Source organism: Lepidochelys olivacea (genome assembly GCF_965140295.1).
Source record: "Lepidochelys olivacea isolate rLepOli2 genome assembly, chromosome: 1".
Classification (NCBI taxonomy): domain Eukaryota; kingdom Metazoa; phylum Chordata; order Testudines; family Cheloniidae; genus Lepidochelys; species Lepidochelys olivacea.
The window spans coordinates 45,065,473-45,084,684 of NC_140411.1; the positions used below are offsets into that span (position 1 = coordinate 45,065,473).

Genomic DNA, 19,212 nt, shown 5'->3' on the forward strand with positions numbered 1-19,212 from the left:
ATTTGGATGCATCCACTTAGAGTGTGTGTGGGGTTCATTTGTTTTTAATGAATGTTTTTACATTTTAAAATGGCACTGAACTACACATCATAAAAAAATCTATGAACAAACAGCGACAAAAATAGCACTTATGTTCTTTTATATTTTTCAGATGAGGGAATGAGGTACCACATTCAAAATAATAAAATCAAATAAAATGATCCACTTTTTCATCTTCAAAATGTAGACACATTAACTAACTAATCCTCACGACTCCTCTGTGAGGTATGTAAGTAAGTACTGTTACATTTTAAAGCTGGAAGGGCGGAGGCAGTGAGATTAAAGGACTTGGCAAAGTCCATTAAGGGAGTCAGTGGGGTCCTGATGGGATATGAACGCAAGAGCCCCTGGATCACATGCTTGTGCGCAGAACACAAGACCGCTTCACTCCATTTATACTAGTAATACCACTGGGTTAAACCTTTATTGTTACCATGCAAATAAGAATAAATGATTTGTGAGAAACTTCACAGACATAATAGCCCCTGTTCCAAAGTGTTTGGTATAGTTAACAGTTACAAAAAGAAAGTTATTTGCAGCTGAACCATATATAACCTGCAGAGTACTCTCTGGCCTACATTTTTAACTGATTAGTGATTTTGGATGCCTTGATTCTTATGTGCCCCACTTAAGACACCTCAAACTCCTATAAGATGTCTCAAATTGGGTGCCTAAAAATTGAAGCACACCAAAATCACTGGTCATTTTGGAAAATGTAGGTGTTAATATTTCTGAAAAAATTCTGTTAAGGAGGCATCAAGAGATAAAATCATTGGATTTCTGGGATGCTATTACCCTAGATTCTGCCACCTATGGTATGCCTACCTATTGGACAGCAAGTAATAGCCAATCATTGCTGTGAATGACTCAGGAATCTGAGGTTCAGAGAATATGTACGGTTTTCAATTATCCCCACATCTAATCAATTCTGTGGTTCAGAAAATGCAACAATATTTGGAAATATAAAGAGAGCACTAGTATACAAAAAACTCCATGGACTTGAAAAATAAAGAATTGCTAAAAAAAAAAAAAAAGGGTCTGGCAATGAAGTCAGTGATCAAGCCTTAATTGCCTATTGGATACTTGACACCTTTTGTTTGGTACTGCATGTATTCCTTCCAAAGTGGCTATGTAGTGGATCAGGTAATGGAAAAGAGATTACAGGCCAAATTCACTGACTTTAATGGAGTTACTCCAATAATGGCCATACCCAATAAATTAAATTTAGAATCATAGAATATCATATCCAGCTTCTCGTCCACTGTCACCCCTAGGTCCTTCTCTGCAGAACTGCTGCCTAGCCATTCGGTTCCTAGTCTGTAGCGGTGCATTGGATTCTTCTGTCCTCAGTGAAGGACTCTGCACTTGTCCTTGTTGAAACTCATCAGATTTCTTTTGGCCCAATCCTCCAATTTGTCTAGGGCCCTCTGTATCCTATCCCTACCCTCCAGTGTATCTACCTCTCCTCCCAGTTTAGTGTAATCTGCAAACTTGCTGAGGGTGCAATCCACACCATCCTCCAGATCATTTATGAAGATATTGAACAAAACCGGCCCCAGGACTGACCCTTGGGGCACTCCACTCGATACCGGCTGCCAACTAGACATGGAGCCATTGATCACTGCCCATTGAGCCCGAGAATCTAGCCAGCTTTCTATCCACCTTATAATCCATTCATCCAGCCCATACTTCTTTAATTTGCTGGCAAGAATACTGTAGGAGACAGTGTCAAAAGCTTTGCTAAAGTCAAGGAACAACACGTCCACTGCTTTCCCTTCATCCACAGAGCCAGTTATCTCGTCATAGAAGGCAATTAGATTAGTCAGGCATGACTTGCCCTTGGTGAATCCATGTTGACTGTTCCTGATCACTTTCCTCTCCTCTAAGTGCTTCAGAATTGACTCTTTGAGGACCTGCTCCATGATTTTTCCAGGGACTGAGGTGAGGCTGACTGGCCTGTAGTTCCCAGGATCCTCCTCCTTCCCTTTTTTAAAGATGGACACTACATTAGCCTTTTTCCAGTTATCCGGGACTTCCCCGGATCACCATGAGTTTTCAAAAATAATGGACAATGGCTCCGCAATCACATCCGCCAACTCCTTTAGCACTCTCGGATGCAACGCATCCGGCCCCATGGACTTGTGCACGTCCAGCTTTTCTAAATAGTCCTGAACCACTTCTTTCTCCACAGAGGGCTGGTCACCTCCTCCCCATGCTGTGCTGCCCAGTGCAGTAATCTGGGAGCTGACCTTGTTCGTTAAGACTGAGGTAAAAAAAGCATTGAGTACATAAGCTTTTTCCACATCCCCTGTCACTAGGTTGCCTCCCTCATTCAGTGAGGGGCCCACACTTTCCTTTACTTTCTTCTTGTTGCTAACATACCTGAAGAAACCCTTCTTGTTAGTCTTAACATCTCTTGCTAGCTGCAACTCCAGGTGTGATTTGGCCTTCCTTATTTCACTCCTACATGCCTGAGCAATATTTTTATACTCATCCCAGGTCATTTGTCCAATCTTCCACTTCTTGTAAGCTTCTTTTTTGTGTTTAAGATCGGCAAGGATTTCACTGTTAAGCCAAGCTGGTCGCCTGCCATATTTACTATTCTTTCTACACATCGGGATGGTTTGTCCCTGTAACCTCAACAAGGATTCTTTAAAATAAAGCCAGCTCTCCTAGACTCCTTTCCCCCTCATGTTATTCTCCCAGGGGATCTTGCCCATCAGTTCCCTGAGGGAGTCAAAGTCTGCTTTTCTGAAGTCCAGGGTCTGCATTCTGCTGCTTTCCTTTCTTCCTTGTGTCAGGTTCCTGAACTCGACCATCTCATGGTCACTGCCTCCCAGGCTCCCATCCACTTTTGCTTCCCCTACTAGTTCTTCCCGGTTTGTGAGCAGCAGGTCAAGAAGAGCTCTGCCCCTAGTTGGGTCCTCCAGCACTTGCACCAGGAAATTGTCCCCTACAGTTTCCAAAAACTTCCTGGATTGTCTGTGCACCGCTGTATTTCTCTCCCAGCAGATATCAGGGTGATTGAAGTCTCCCATGAGAACCAGGGCGTGCGATCTAGTAACTTCTGCGAGTTGCCTGTAGAAATACTCATCCACCTCATCCCCCTGGTCTGGTGATCTATAGTAGACTCCCACCACGACATCACCCTTGCTGCTCACACTTCTTTAGAGTGTTTACAGGAGCCAGGCTAATAAAAAATGTTTCTCTTTCCCCACTTTCCCCTCTTTCTTTTCAAAGTTTTGAAGCCATATCCTTGTCATTACATTACGCTTAGCGCCCTACCAAATTCACTGTCTACTTTGGTCAATTTCATGGTAGGATTTTAAAATAGTAAATATCATGATTTCAGCTATTTAAATCAGAAATTTCATAGTGTTGTAACTGTAGGGGTCCTGACCCAAGACGGAGTTATGGAGGGGTCACAAGGTTATTGTAGGGGGCAGGGGGTAGCGGTACTGCTACCTTACTTCTGTGCTGCTTCTGGAGGGGCGCTGCCTTCAGAGCTGGATGCCTAGCCAACAGTCACTGCTCTCTGGCTGCTGAGCTCTGGAGGGACCACAGATGTAAGGGTGGCAATACTGCGACCCCCCTAAAATAACCTTGTGACCCCCCCTGCAAATCCCCTTTGGGCAGGACCCCTAATTTGAGAAACGCTGGTCTCTCCTGTGAAATCTGTATAGTATAGGGTAAACACCTAAAAGACCAGATTTCATGGGGGGAGACCAGATTTCATGGTCTGTGATGCGTTTTTCACAGCCGTGAATTTGGTAATGTCATCTGCAGTTATCTCCTAATACAAACATACTCTATGAAGTGAAAAGCAAGGAAAACAGTGATGTAACTACAGATGAGAGATAATTGTAATCCAGATGAAAATACACCTATACTCTCTCCACTTCAAACCTGAATAAGAAAAATGGTAAATTTCTATATTAAAATATAACATACAATATGAAGAAAGATGTGGGCAAGAAAGATACCAAAAAAGATTGAGGACCACTTACTTTAGTCCATGCTGTAGTTTCTAAACCAGCTTTCAAACAAACAGTAACCACAACATACTGTGGAAAGAAAGAAATGGAGGAAATATATTATATTCAGCATGTATATCCCACGCCTAGCTGTTTAACTTTTCCCCTTCTAAAAGTAACAATACTTTTATTTATATGCTGCCCATCCCCAAAGGCCTCTGGACACCTAACAGAACTAAAAGCATAATTTTTACACAATATTGTTCAGTAAATTTCTGAAGGAGGGAATGAAAAGGAAAAGACAAAACTTTTATACACACACACGGTCTAATTCTGATCTCACTCGTACACCTACCGATGTATACCAGTGTGACTGAAAGCAACTCTACTATTCAGCAAAATTGCTAAGATATAAATGCTAAGAACTTACTGTATAAACAATGTTTCCCACAAATAAATAGTCTGGTCCTTGGCCATTTGTGAACAATGCATCTGAAAGAGAGATAACAAAGCTTATCATATTTGATATCAGTGTATCAACAGAATGGAATAAAGGGGATATTTTCAAAGGCAAAGATTTTCAATAACGTGCTTGAAAAAATCTCTCCCAAATTTGTCTTTGTAGAGCGCCTTTCATACCCTATGCTTCTCAAAGCACTTTAAAAAAAGCAGTATGTTAGAAATTGGTAATGCAGTGTTGTGTTTATATGCTCAGAAATAGCACAGTCACAACCTTAGTTGTTAAAAACTATTTTAGTGAGAGAATGAATGTTTGCCAGGCACTAACAAACAAACTGTCTAGAAGAGCTAATGCATTTTCTGTGTCACTCTGTGCTGCATATTGATACTGCTAATATTTTTTAAATTTTGATATTCCTTTGAAGTAAACAGTTTTTAAACACAAAGTGATTTGTAGCCAAATGAGGTTGGTTTAAAAAAAAAAAGGACAAGAGATTTGTAGTGGATACATGTGACGCCTAAAACATCTTAATGGGTGTTAGTGTATCAACCGACTGGCATTCAGTTTCAGACACACCCTTTCTCCTGGCAGAAAGAGTGCAGAAGGGTGAGTACAGGTTGATTTATCACCTGAAAGTGCCAAGCTTGGCAATACTTCAAGTGTCCATTTAGTCATTCTTAGCGCTTGCCAACTTTAAATAGAAGCCTATGAAAGAACACATGACAGCCACATGAATGCCAAATGGGCTCATAATTACTGAAACCTTCAAGCATTACCCAAGCATGAGCACCATTTATGTTTTCATAAGTTTCAAGATGTCTGCTAGAGAAGTATACAAGTCTGGAGTTGGAACAGACCTATGATAAAACCTTGGGCCTGATTCTATAAACACTTATAGTATTGGCATAGTGCTTATGACCTTGAGTGGTTTCACTTTTTGAATTTATGAGCAGGACTGGACTTCATATTAGCAAACTGGGATCATTTACTGATATGACTTTAGTCTTACATTGATCATGGATCTTCATTCAAGCAGAAGCAGCAGCTCTTTTCAGCTTCCCAACAGCGTTCTGCTGATGCAGCTCTGTCCTTATCAATACTCTCAATTTTCAAACATTAACCCTTTCTTGCATAGGAGCTGTTAATCATGCCTACTTTAGTTATTCCAAATTGTAGTTAGGTGGAGAAAAGTCCATTAAAGGCCTGTTTTCACTTGTGAACTAAACAGCATTTGAACTTAGATCTTTGTAGGTAAAAAGACATTTGCAATCACCTATTGTCCAATCAGTGTAGTTACACTGACCACGCAGTTTAGATTTGCTGCTCAGTCATTACATGGAAGTGGTACTGGACACTGCTGCAAAATTGTACATCAATGCCTCAAAGTGGCACAGCTGCCTTGTCTGACAGCGAGGATAGTGGAGTGTATTCTTCAGTATGTTCAACCATGCTATTAAGGTGTCCGACTACCAGCCTAGGGGGAGGACAGTGTCCTCCTTCTTGAGGTGGTGTGCTAGCTAAGTTGAGGAAGTAAACATGCCACTGACAGCATAGCCAGTGGGTGGATGAAAAAATGGCTAAAACAACATGAATAAATGGACCCCAACTCCTCGTGTGCACCTCGATCCATTCTACGATGGTGGGGGGGAATTCAGTTGACGAGAGTCTGTTAAGAATCTCAGGGGCCAGAAAAAGGACTGCCCTCTCAGTGTGCACCTATAACTGAAGGACACTGATGAGAAGCAATTCGATCAACCATCTAATGGAGGAGAAGGCAAGGACAGCCTGCAGCATCCTTGGTCTCTGCGAAATGCGACAAAGAAAGGAGATGAAAGTGAAGTGGAGAGACAAAAGTACCATCATGCTGGGAAAAGGAGAAGGCGCGAGAACCATTGGAGGAACAGGCTTCATCACCAACAAGGAATGGTCTTCAAAAATAATCTCCTGCAAGTTCAAGCCATCGTGCACTGGAGTGCTACACCTACAACTGAACAAGAACAGCACCCTCAAGGTTATTCAGATTTGTGCTCCCACAAGCACAAGCAAAGATGACGATGTGGAAGAATTCTATCAGGAGCTGGAGGAAACCCTCGCTCAAAAATCCACATATATGAATGTGAAGGGAGATTTCAGTGCCAAAGTTGGAAGAGGGAAAGAAGGTGAAAAGTTCATTGGAAGGTATGGCACTGGTGAACAGAATTCATGAGAGCAACTGGCAACTCTGGTGGAGACAAAAGAAATGTTCATTGTTAACACCTGGTTTATGAAGAAGGCCAAGAGGAGGTGAACATGGATTGCGCCCAATGTGAAGAAGAAGACTGACTATATTCTGATCAATAAGCAGCGCATTGTACAAGACATCTCAGTAGTATCATCATTTATCACTGGTAGTGACAATCACTTGCTCAGAGCACAGCTCAACTTCAACGAAAAGGTGGAGAAGAAAGCACTACAGATGGCAAATCAGAGACAGTGGCCAAAAATATTTGACAAGGCAATCTTTAAAACGAACATTTCCAAGGAAGACTGGAGTTTTATAGATAACTGCAATGAGGCTTACAAAAACTTCACTGATAAGTTGAGGCAATGCGTGAAATTAGCTGAGAAAGACTGAAAAGAGCGAAGGGAAGAATCTCAGAGGAAATGCGGAACTTGCTAGGGAAGCGGAGGAATATGAAGCGAAATGATGGTGATGGAAGATTTTATTGTGAAAAGACATGACTACACATGGAGAAGGAAGGCCAGGATACGAGAAGAATGGAAGATGTGTTGTGACTGGTGCAATCTATACAAGGGCTGAAGAACCGATCGAGCAAGGTGATCAAGGTGAAGGTACTGGACAAATGACGGGGGTCAGAACTGTAACTTACTTTTCCCCCTCTGAATCCTTTAGCCTAGGCCTTGCCAATTTGGCATCCCTGGCTACTGAGAGAGATAAAAGTTATTTATTGAAAGTGTTGTGTGATTTAAAACTGCTTCCTAGCCAGTACGGATAGGAGCTTGTTTGGTTTCTTGTCATAGGACTCTGTAATCACCTTATCTTTTCTTACTGAAGACAGTGGTCCTGATCTCCATTGGCTTTTGCCTTGTGTAGTCCTCGACACCAGTGTAAACTGGGTGTAAAATGTTACCAAATCAGAATGGGAGGACTAACTACACTTTGTTCTACCTTTGCACTGGGGTTAAGGAAAACAAAGCTGAAGAGCAATGAAGAATCAGGCCTATTATCTCCAGAGCATCTTACCGATGCCAAGAGAGGCTTACTTTAGTGTCTGCTGTTTAGGTTTATAGTGGAATTTGTCTTTGTGTGGCCATATTGGTTGTCACAGATCGAATGTAATCTGGCCTAGTTACTCTGATTACATTTATCGTACAGTGTCACGGGAAACACTTAAATTCAGATTATCTATGTAATTTTCAATGTAATTACTAGATTTTTAAAAAAATATTCTAACATTATACTGCATTTCATGACCTCACTCTTTGGGAACCCAGTGGCCCTGCAAAGAAAGAACTTTCTGTTAATAAGAAAGAATCTGAAGATATGCAGAAAACATCTATCTTTAGGGCTATACAAGTGCCCATTCACTGAACATACGCAGTCTTTATCCTAAGGAACTCAAGTGGGTAAAGAACATCCCAGTGTGAATGAAACATTGTCTGAAGCTTTAAAAACACTTTTTACTCCAACATAAAGAAAGTTGAAAACTTTATATTCACCTCTCCTTGGAGAATAAAAGGAACTGTCTACACTCACAGTTAGCACAACTTTTCAGAAATGAAATTAATATTGGAGAAGGAGCATCCTAATCTATTTCATTTGTTGACACCTAAAAGGGCACTTTAAGATAATAGTTAGGGACAGATCAAGAAGTGAAGGAAAAAATATAAACAAACAAAAGTTTCTTAATTGTAACCTCTGGACAGATCAACCTAAAACAGAATTTAGAGAGGAGCTGTTTAATTTAACCCAATAATAACACTGGTTGTAATGCATGATAAGATATGAGTAGTCCTATTTCTTGAGTCAGGTAGATAGACTGTAAGGGTTTGTCCTGTCCATGTATACTCCTGAGGGCATTCTGTGCCCAAAAATTAAAAATGTTGTGCACAATATTGCAAAATTCTCCAAAATGTATTGGTCATATATATGTGGAGGCTCCAGCATGGCATTGGGGAGCACAGGCCACTGGCTGCACAGAGGTGGGAGATCACTGTGCAGCTCCCCCCGGGACACAGACTCTGCAGTAAGATTGCACCCAACCCTAACAGTGCAAGGACCGGGCCTGCCCAAAAACACCCCAGGGGCCCTGCCCTCAGTGCCTGGTGCAGCAGTGTGGGCAGGCAGGCTCAGCAAGGCAGGATCCAAGTGTGGAGGGGCTTAGCGTGGGGGGATCCAGGTGTGAGTTGAGAGGGCACTGTGTGAGGCAATCTGGGTGCAGGCAGCTCAGTAGGGGATCTGTGGGGGGTGGATCTGGATGCACAGAGGCTTGTTGCGGGGTTCTGGGTGCAATGGTAATGGGACTCTGAAGGGGGGCCCAGTGAAGGTAGTTGGGGCTCAGTGAGGGTGGGATCTGGGTGTGGGAGGGAGAGAGCTCAGCAGGGGAGTCTGGGTGTGGTATGCTCAGTGGGGGGGTTCCAGTTGCTGGGGGAGTGGAGTTCAGTGGGGTGGGGATCCATGTGCAGCTGGTTGGGGCTCAGTAGGGTGGCAATCTGGGTGTGGTTGGATTGTCGGGGTGGTCCAGGTGCAAGGTGAGTGGGGCTCGTCGGGGGAGTTCTGAGTGCGGGGTGGGGGATAAGGCTCGGTGGGAGGGTCTGGGTATAAGGGGGTCTGGATGCATGTGGTTTGGGTGGATGGGGGAACAACTCACTGTACAGTAATCCCTCCCCCTGCAGCTGAGAAGCTGATGGGTGCAGGAAGGATGGGGAGGGTGGGAGTTTGCAGAGCTTTCTACAGTGGGGGGAGAAATCTGGGGGTGGGTCTGACATGGCCCTGGATGCTGTGCAGGGGAAGAAGAAGTCCCATCCTCTATTAGCTGAGCCCAGCACAGGGTACGAGCCACCAACCAGGTCTTCTCCAGTCCTGCCCCCTGCCCCACAGTGGTTTACCTCTTTGCTGGCTGCCCTGGGCACAGGAAACATACTGCAGGGGAGGGTCTTCTGACCACTCTTGTGGCTTCTTTTTGCTTCCCCATCAGAAAGTCATTTTTCTGCAGAGAAGAAAAGAAATCTGCAGGGGACATAAATTCTGCACATGCGCAGTGGTGCAGAATTCCCCCAGGAGTAACGCTATGTACAAACTGGCTGGGTACATGGTGGGATTTCTTGTCTTTCTGTAAAGTACCAGGCAGTTGCCATTGGCAGCTGCAGGATACCAGACTTGAGGATGTCACTGTCTCATTTGATAAGGCAAATTCTGTTTTCCTAATTTTTCTAACTCTGAACCTGATCCAGCTTCCACTTAAGTGAACAGAAGCACTTCCAATTTACTTCAATGGGATTTGGTTGGGACACTCTGGAAATTACCCTGCATTTTGTAGGCAATTTGGAAAGAGTCTATTGTAGAATTTAAAAGGCCCAACAAATATAAAGCAAAAGGTTTCCCTATTGTAAGGATACAAAACTCACTATACGAACACTGTACAAGTATGTGACATGAGGAATGAAAATATTTGAAAAGGAAAGAAAACTCAAGATTTTGTGTGTGTGCCTGAACCCAAGTTTTACTTCAGAACGTTCAGAAGACATAAGTGTGTGACTGAAAGAGGCTTACTAAAAATTAGGTATGGAAGTCACTACATGGAAGATATCCATGTCAAATGCAAGAATAGTGGCTTCCAAAGGTCAGCGCTGATAAATGGTCAAGGCTAGAAGCTATAACCGCTCCAACTGTCTATCATCATTAGTTTTCTTAGAACCAATTGTGACCTCCAGCTCTGCAAACACATTGGCACTGGGAAGACTGAATGCTACTTGCTGACATTTGAAATAATGAAGCAGTTACCATGTTCCAGCACTTTCAGTGGAAACCAGAAAAGAATGATGGAGTGGATCAAGGCGTTGATGCAGTGACCCCAGAAAACCTGAGGGAAAACAAACCAAGAAAGTCAGGAGTCCGCCAAAAATCTTGATCTCTCTCTAACTCCCAACAAATGCTTCATTGTGAAGTTTACTGGCAGACTGTAATATTTCTCCTAAGCTGCAATACTTGAAATTTTCTGAAATATATTTCCTCATCCACTTTTTACGTAATTTCTGTGCTACCACCAGACAACTCTGCTTCAATTGAAGGATTTTTTAAATACAGTAGGTCAGATTATATTAGGGCAAACATAGTACCCCCCAAAATCTTCATCAGAATATGAGCAGGTGGATTCACCTTTGCTTAATTGCTCAAATTATCATGATGATAGACAGGACTATTAATACAATGAAACAGTTACTTTGTGTTTTTAATGAAGAAAAGTACTTTTTGTACCCCACAATGTCCCATTTAAAAGTCTTATGTTTCTCATATGTCAGAGGTTTGATATTCAGCAATTTTATTCTTTGAAATCTTGAATCCCTCTGACAAAACAAACCTAGGACCTTGCTTTGTTTCAAGAGTATATTTAATTACTCATTAAAAAAAACCCAAAACCTCAAATGGTGAAATTTCTTAGCACAAAGAGGTCAGTAAATCAGTGAAACAGAAAGTGTAGGATATTCTCCAAAATATTAAAAGAAAATACAAGAGTAACTTTATCTGCATAATTCTCAAACCTCAGCAATGACAGGAAGAATAAAATCATCCTAACTTAAGAAAAACTTTAAAAAGATACTGAGCAAGGCTGGTAGGTAGGATTATGGCACCATTTCAATATGAAACTCAAAAAACAGGCACAGCTCATCCAGCTTCTCTGAAAGATGCAGACAGGCCATATATTGCGAGGTAGAATAAGCTATGAGTTGCAAAATTCATATTCAGATATGGGCCCTAATCTGAACTTCCCCAAAATGTGGATGGACTTCAGGACTACTATTCTAGTTCAGGCCTCTCTTCTAGTCAGTACTCAGAAACAGCAAATTACTTTCAAAAGAACACAACATTCTAGGAAGCAAGGACAACCCTGATTTCAAGGGAGTTATGCTGGCATAAACCTGAAGTAAAACTGAATGAGGCCTTTAAGATTGAAAAAAAACAGGACTTGAAAATATGCTAGCGTTTTTCTTTTAATTTTTTTTAAAAAATAAAAGATTTCCCATTACCCTTGTGTTGAACCCATCCGCATTTTGAGTAATTTTGTAGAGCTGGGGAAATCTAAGCATGCTGTCTTGAGTACATGATCGTTCAAAGATTCCCAGAGTGAAGGGTGGCAATGCTGTGAAAATCTACAAAGAAAACAAACACTAATTAAAAAAACACCTATTAACTTTATAAGTAGGTCCAAGATAACGTTTGAGATCTAGGGTGAAATCCTGGTGCCACTGAAGTCAATGGCAAAACTCCCACCGAGTTCAGTCGGAACTGAACCTCATCCTCAGGGTGTAATTTGACATAATTTTCAGTCAAACCAAAACCTGAAATACAATGATTCAAAACTCTTATTATTGATTGTATTTAACCTAAGCACAAAAAGAAGTCAGAAAAGATAATTCTTACTCTTGCTGTTAACTAATAAGCTTAAGAGAAACAAGCTGAGCATCACTATTTCATGTCATATTATTAGCCAACTAGTCTAGTTACATTAAAATGTATCTAAAGCCTGAAAAAGAAAGGCCGGCATGTACATTATGGAAAAGTTTCAGAGTAACAGCCGTGTTAGTCTGTATTCTCAAAAAGAAAAGGAGTACTTGTGGCACCTTAGAGACTAACCAATTTATTTGAGCATGAGCTTTCGTGAGCTACAGCTCACTTCATCGGATGCATGCCGTGGAAACTGCAGCAGACTTTATTTATACACAGAGAATATGAAAAAATACCTCCTCCCACCCCATTGTCCAGCTGGTAATAGCTTATCTAAAGTGATCATCAGGTGGGCCATTTCCAGCACAAATCCAGGTTTTCTCACCCTCCACCCCCCCACACAAATTCACTCTCCTGCTGGTGATAGCCCATCCAAAGTGACAACTCTTTACACAATGTGCATGATAATAAAGTTGGGCCATTTCCTGCACAAATCCAGGTTCTCTCACCCCCTCCCAAAAACCACACACACAAACTCACTATCCTGCTGGTAATAGCTCATCCAAAGTGACCATTCTCCCTACAATGTGCATAATTAAGGTGGGTCATTTCCAGAACAAATCCAGGTTTTCTCACATCCCCCCACCCCCATACACACACAAACTCACTCTCCTGCTGGTAATAGCTCATCCAAACTGACCACTCTCCAAGTTTAAATCCAAGTTAAACCAGAACATCTGGGGGAGGGGGGGTAGGAAAAAACAAGAGGAAATAGGCTACCTTGCATAATGACTTAGCCACTCCCAGTCTCTATTTAAGCCTAAATTAATAGTATCCAATTTGCAAATGAATTCCAATTCAGCAGTTTCTTGCTGGAGTCTGGATTTGAAGTTTTTTTGTTTTAAGATAGCGACCTTCATGTCTGTGATTGCGTGACCAGAGAGATTGAAGTGTTCTCCGACTGGTTTATGAATGTTATAATTCTTGACATCTGATTTGTGTCCATTTATTCTTTTACGTAGAGATGGCCCACCTGATGATCACTTTAGATAAGCTATTACCAGCAGGACAGTGGGGTGGGAGGAGGTATTTTTTCATATTCTCTGTGTATAAATAAAGTCTGCTGCAGTTTCCATGGCATGCATCCGATGAAGTGAGCTGTAGCTCACGAAAGCTCATGCTCAAATAAATTGGTTAGTCTCTAAGGTGTCACAAGTACTCCTTTTCATTATGGAAAAGATTTGAGGTAAGTTGGTTCAAACATAGCTGCAACTGGACCTGTAATAAAGTATTTCATTTGTTTTACGAAAGCAAATATTATGAAGACATTAGTGCAAGTAAATGTGAAAATCAGACAAAAACTTCTAAAAAATAAAGAACATTCTGGATTCTGTTATTTCTGGCCTTCTGTGGTGTCTAAGCGAGGCATGAACCTTGATAGGAGTATGCCAACTCAGACTGAATCCAGACAAAAAAGAAGTGATATTGGTAGGTCAGAGGAACATCTAGAGAAAGAAACACAGAGACCAGCATTTTGTTTCTATTTCTTTTCTGCTTTTTCCCCCATGAGTTTTTGGAGGAAAGATCTACTTATGAGATATTTGGAGTTCAGAACTTTGTCTAATAATTACTGTTCCACATGTATATACTTTTTTATAGCAGCTATAGAAAACGTTTACACTAAATGAAATAAATACAGACATATTATTTGTATTGCATTAAACACCCAAGGGCCCCAGTCAGGATCAGGATCCTGTTTGTGCTACGGAGGGCACAAACCCATAGGATCCACCACAGACATTTGTGTGTGATCTGGGGAAAGTCACTTAGGGTATGTCTACAGTGCAATTAAACATCTGTGGCTGGTCCATGCCAGCTGACTTGGGCTAATGGGGCTCAGGCTACGGGGCTGTTTAATTGCACTGTAGACATTTTGGCTTGGGCTGGAGCCTGGGCTCTGAGATCCCAGGAGGTGGGAGGGTATCAGAGCCCAGGCTCCAGCCCAAACCACAATATCTACACCACAATTAAACTCTATGATTCTATGATCTAAAACTGTGCATAGGCACTCAGTGGGGCTTTCAAAAATGCCTAGGTACTTAACTCCCCCTGGGAGTTAGGCACCTACTGGGATTTTTAATTCCCAAATTCCCGATAATGGGAGTTAGGTATCTAGGAGATTTTGAAACTCCACCACTGCATCTATCTGCATCTTTAGGCTCCTAAATACCTTTCCAAATCTGGCCCTTCAGATTTCTGCGCCTCAGTTCTCCAACTCAAAAACAGGACAATTGTATGAGATGATGACTCATCCCTGAACAAGAGCCTGATTAGGCCACATTAGAATGGCCACACTGAGACAGACCAATGGTCCATCTAGCCCAGGATCCTGTCTTCCAACAGAGGCCAGTGCAAAGTGCTTCAGAGGGCGTGAGCAGAACAAGGTAATTTAACATGTGTTGTCCAGTCCCAGTTTCTGGCAGTCAGAGATTTGAGTCCCTGACCCTCTTGACTAATAGTTACTAATGAACCTATCTTCCATCTAATTCTTTTCTGAGCCCAGTTATACTCTTGGCCTTCACAATGCCCCCTGGCAACAACTTCCACCAGCTGAATGTGCGTTGTGTGAAGAAGTACTTCCTTATGTTTGTTTTAAACCTGCTGCCTACTAATTTCATTGGGTGACCCCTGGTTCTTGTGTTATGTGGAGGGATAAATAATTCTTTACTCACTTTCTCCATACCATTCATGATTTTATAGGCTTCCATCATCTCCCCCAAGTCATTCCTTCAGCCAATCCACAAGCCAGGGGCTGGTCTGGTGATTCTCACGGCAGATATATAAGCCTCATGGGAGAAACAGCAGCTCAGTCTACCCAACATCACTTCATGGCTTGGAACTGTCCCCGCCTGAAAGTGAGGACTGACTCCACATGACTTAGCCTACTCCAGCCCTGCCCTTGCTCCAAGCGCTACTTTTGCTTTGTTCTTAATCTGCTCTTGACTCCTGAGTCTGGCTCTGACCTATGGCTCCAATTCCTGGCCCAGCTGACACTGCACCAACCACTAGGCCAGACTGCCTCTGCTCCAGCCACTAGGCCTGACCCTCCACATCTCAGTTTCTGAGTTTGGGCAGACTGTGCTATCAGGAACCAGTGGCCAAGATGGTTCTTCTATGCCTGCAAGTGTCCCTTTACAGTCAAAATGAAATCTCCAGGTACTGCTGCCATTGAGATGGCAGAGCTAGTTCAAACCACCAGAACCAAGTGGCCCAGCTATAATGGGAAAATGCCTTCCTACACTCACATGTCCCTGCAGTCCTGGGCCCCTCTGCACCATTACCCACAATAGCCCAAGACCTAGGTCTGAAGATCCTACTAGCAGAGAGATCTGAATTCTGCTGGAACTTTCAGGAGTTTCTCCTGAACAATGTCACCTATTGTTCCTGTTGCATCCAGTGATGTACCTGAATGACGAAACCAAATGACCAACTGTGCTGGTGAGGAGGATGAAAGTCTTGGGGAAGGAGAACATCAAACTGGAGCAGAGGAAAGAAATTCCATAATTGGAACCCTCCTTCCAGATGATGTCACAGTATCCTATCACACTGAGGATACCTCTCTGGGGGAGTAGACCTCTGTTGTTAGTAAGAGACAGGTAATAGTAATGGGGAATTCGATTATTAGACATGTAGATAGTTGCTTTCTGATGACTGGAAGATCTGCATGGTGAATTGCCTGCCGGGTGTGAAGGTTGAAGACCTCTCAAGACACCAAGATAGACTTATATGCAGTGCTGGGGAGGAACCAGTGATCATGGTATATGTAGGTTCCAGTAACATAGGGAAAGGTAGGATAGGAGTCCTGGAGGTCATATGTAGGCTGCTAGGTAAGAAACTCAAGTCCAGGATGGACTCCACCTAAACCAAAATGGAACCAGATTGCTGACGTGTAAAATTAAAAAGATCATAGAGGAATTTTTCAACTAAGGACTGAGATAAAGCTGACAGGTGCAGAGGAACATACAGTTCAGACAGCTACATCCCTTAGGGGACGATTTATTAAAGGGGATACTCTATATCTTGGTAAAGAAGAGATGACAGAGGTTGATAAAGTACAGGTAGGAACTGAAGAGAAACAGTCAAACAAAAAAGAGTCCCATTCAATTACATCATACAAAGGCAGACAACTAAATACTGACGAATTTCATAAGTGCTTGTCTACAAACACAAGAAGTCTAAATAGTAAGATGGGTGAACTTGAGTGCCTGGTATTAAGAGGATAATATCATTTTAGAGGTTCAAACTATACATATGCACACACACATATTTGACCAAAAAAAGTAAGATGACTAAAAAAATGCCACCTTGACTAAGCAGAATAAAAGAGGTGGTTAGAAACAAAAAGACATCTTTTGAAGTTAAATCCTAGTGAGGAAAATGGAAAGGAACTAACTCTGGTGAGTCAAGTGTAAAAGTACAATTAGGCAGGCCAAAAAAGAATTTGAAAAGCAACTGGCAAAAGACACTAAAACTAACAGTAACATTTTTTTAATTACATCAGAAGCAGGAAGCCTGCCAAACATTCAGTGTGGCCACTGGGTGACCGAGGTGCTAAAGGAGCACTCAGGGAACACAAGGCTATTATGGAGAGGCTAAATTCATTCTCGGAACTCTCCCCTGTCTGATAGAATCATAGAATATCAGGGTTGGAAGGGACATCAGGAGGTCATCTAGTCCAACCCCCTGCTCAAAGCAGGACCGATCCCCAGTTAAATCATCCCAGCCAGGGCTTTGTCAAGCCTGACCTTAAAAACTTCTAAGGAAGGAGATTCCACCACCTCCCTAGGTAATGCATTCCAGTGTTTCATCACCCTCCTAGTGAAAAAGTTTTTCCTGATATCCAACCTAAATCTCCCCCACTGCAACTTGAGACCATTACTCCTTGTCCTGTCATCAACTACCACTGAGAACAGTCTAAATCCATCCTCTTTGGAACCACATTTCAGGTAGTTGAAGCAGCTATCAAATCCCCCCTCATTCTTCTCTTCTGCAGACTAAACAATCCCAGTTCCCTCAGCCTCTCCTCATAACTCATGTGTTCCAGGCCCCTAATCATTTTTGTTGCCCTCCGCTGGACTCTCCAATTTTTCCACATCCTTCTTGTAGTGTGGGGCCCAAAACTGGACACAGTATTCCAGATGAGGCCTCACCAATGTCGAATAGAGGGGAAGGATCACATCCCTCGATCTGCTGGCAATGCCCCTACCTTTACATCCCAAAATGCCATTGGCCTTCTTGGCAACAAGGGCACACTGTTGACTCTAGCTTCTCTAGCATATCTAGCTTCTCGTCCACTGCAACCCCTAGGTCCTTTTCTGCAGAACCGCTGCCTAGCCATTCAGTCCCTAGTCTGTAGTGGTGCATTGGATTCTTCCGTCCTAAGTGCAGGACTCTGTACTTGTCCTTGTTGAAGCTCAGATTTCTTTTGGCCCGATCCTCCAATTTGTCTAGGTCCCTCTGTATCCTATCCCTACCCTCCAGCGGATCTACCACTCCTCCCAGTTTAGTGTCATCTGCAAACTTGCTGAGGGTGCAATCCACACCATCCTCCAGATCATTTATGAAGATATTGAACAAAACGGGCCTCAGGACCGACCCTTGGGACACTCTGCTTGATACCGGCTGCCAACTAGAAATGGAGCCATTGATCACTACCCGTTGAGCCTGACAATCTAGCCAACTTTCTACCCACCTTATAGTGCATTCATCCAGCTCATACTTCTTTAACTTGCTGGCAAGAATACGTCCACTGCTTTCCCTTCATCCACAGAACCAATTATCTCGTCATAGAAGGCAATTAGATTAGTCAGGCATGACTTGCCTTTGGTGAATCCATGCTGACTGTTCCTGATCACTTTCCTCTCCTCTAAGTGTTTCAGAATTGACTCCTTGAGGACCTGCTCCATGATTTTTCCAGGGACTGAGGTGAGGCTGACTGGCCTGTAGTTCCCAGGATCCTCCTTCTTCCCTTTTTTAAAGATGGGCACTACATTAGCCTTTTTCCAGTCGTCCGGGACTTCCCCGGATCGCCATGAGTTTTCAAAGATAATGGACAATGGCTCCGCATCACATCCGCCAACTCCTTTAGCACTCTCGGATGCAACGCATCCGGCCCCATGGACTTGTGCACATCCACCTTTTCTAAATAGTCCTGAACCACTTCTTTCTCCACAGAGGGCTGGTCACCTCCTCCCCATGCTGTGCTGCCCAGTGCAGTAATCTGGGAGCTGACCTTGTTCGTGAAGACGGAGGCAAAGAAAGTATTGAGTACATTAGCTTTTTCCACATCCTCTGTCACTAGGTTGCCTCCCTCATTCAGTGAGGGGCCCACACTTTTCTTGACTTTCTTCTCGTTGCCAACATACCTGAAGAAACCCTTCTTGTTACTCTTAACATCTCTTGCTCGCTGCAACTCCAGATGTGATTTGGCCTTCTGATTTCACTCCTACATGCCCGAGCAATATTTTTATACTCATCCCGGGTCATTTGTCCAATCTTCCACTTCTTGCAAGCGTCTTTTTTGTGTTTAAGATCGGCAAGGATTTCACTGTTAAGCCAAGCTGGTCATCTGCCATATTTACTATTCTTTCTACACATCGGGATGGTTTGTCCCTGTAACCTCAACAAGGATTCTTTAAAATAAAGCCAGCTCTCGTGGACTCCTTTCCCCCTCATGTTATTCTCCCAGGGGATCTTGCCCATCAGTTCCCTGAGGGAGCCAAAGTCTGCTTTTCTGAAGTCCAGGGTCCGTATTCTGCTGCTTTCCTTTCTTCCTTGTGTCAGGTTCCTGAACTCGACCATCTCATGGTCACTGCCTCCCAGGTTCCCATCCACTTTTGCTTCCCCTACGAATTCTTCCCGGTTTGTGAGCAGCAGGTCAAGAAGAGCTCTGCCCCTAGTTGGTTCCTCCAGCACTTGCACCAGGAAATTGTCCCCTACAGTTTCCAAAAACTTCCTGGATTGTCTGTGCACCGCTGTATTGCTCTCCCAGCAGATATCAGGGTGATTGAAGT

General features: G+C 42.9%; 1 protein-coding gene across 3 annotated transcripts in view; it reads right to left on the reverse strand.

Annotated features, from left to right (window-relative positions):
- The window catches only part of ATP8A2 (ATPase phospholipid transporting 8A2), a 690,440-nt gene that overhangs the window by 160,452 nt on the left and 510,776 nt on the right, over nt 1-19,212 (reverse strand). For all 3 annotated transcript variants that reach the window (XM_084650563.1, XM_084650564.1, XM_084650565.1), the window contains exons 29-32: nt 11,722-11,844; nt 10,478-10,556; nt 4,444-4,505; nt 4,047-4,103 (exon numbers count right to left, since the gene is read on the reverse strand). In XM_084650563.1, coding sequence (XP_084506689.1) covers nt 4,047-4,103; nt 4,444-4,505; nt 10,478-10,556; nt 11,722-11,844 — 321 coding nt within the window. The remainder of the gene's footprint in view (nt 1-4,046; nt 4,104-4,443; nt 4,506-10,477; nt 10,557-11,721; nt 11,845-19,212) is intronic.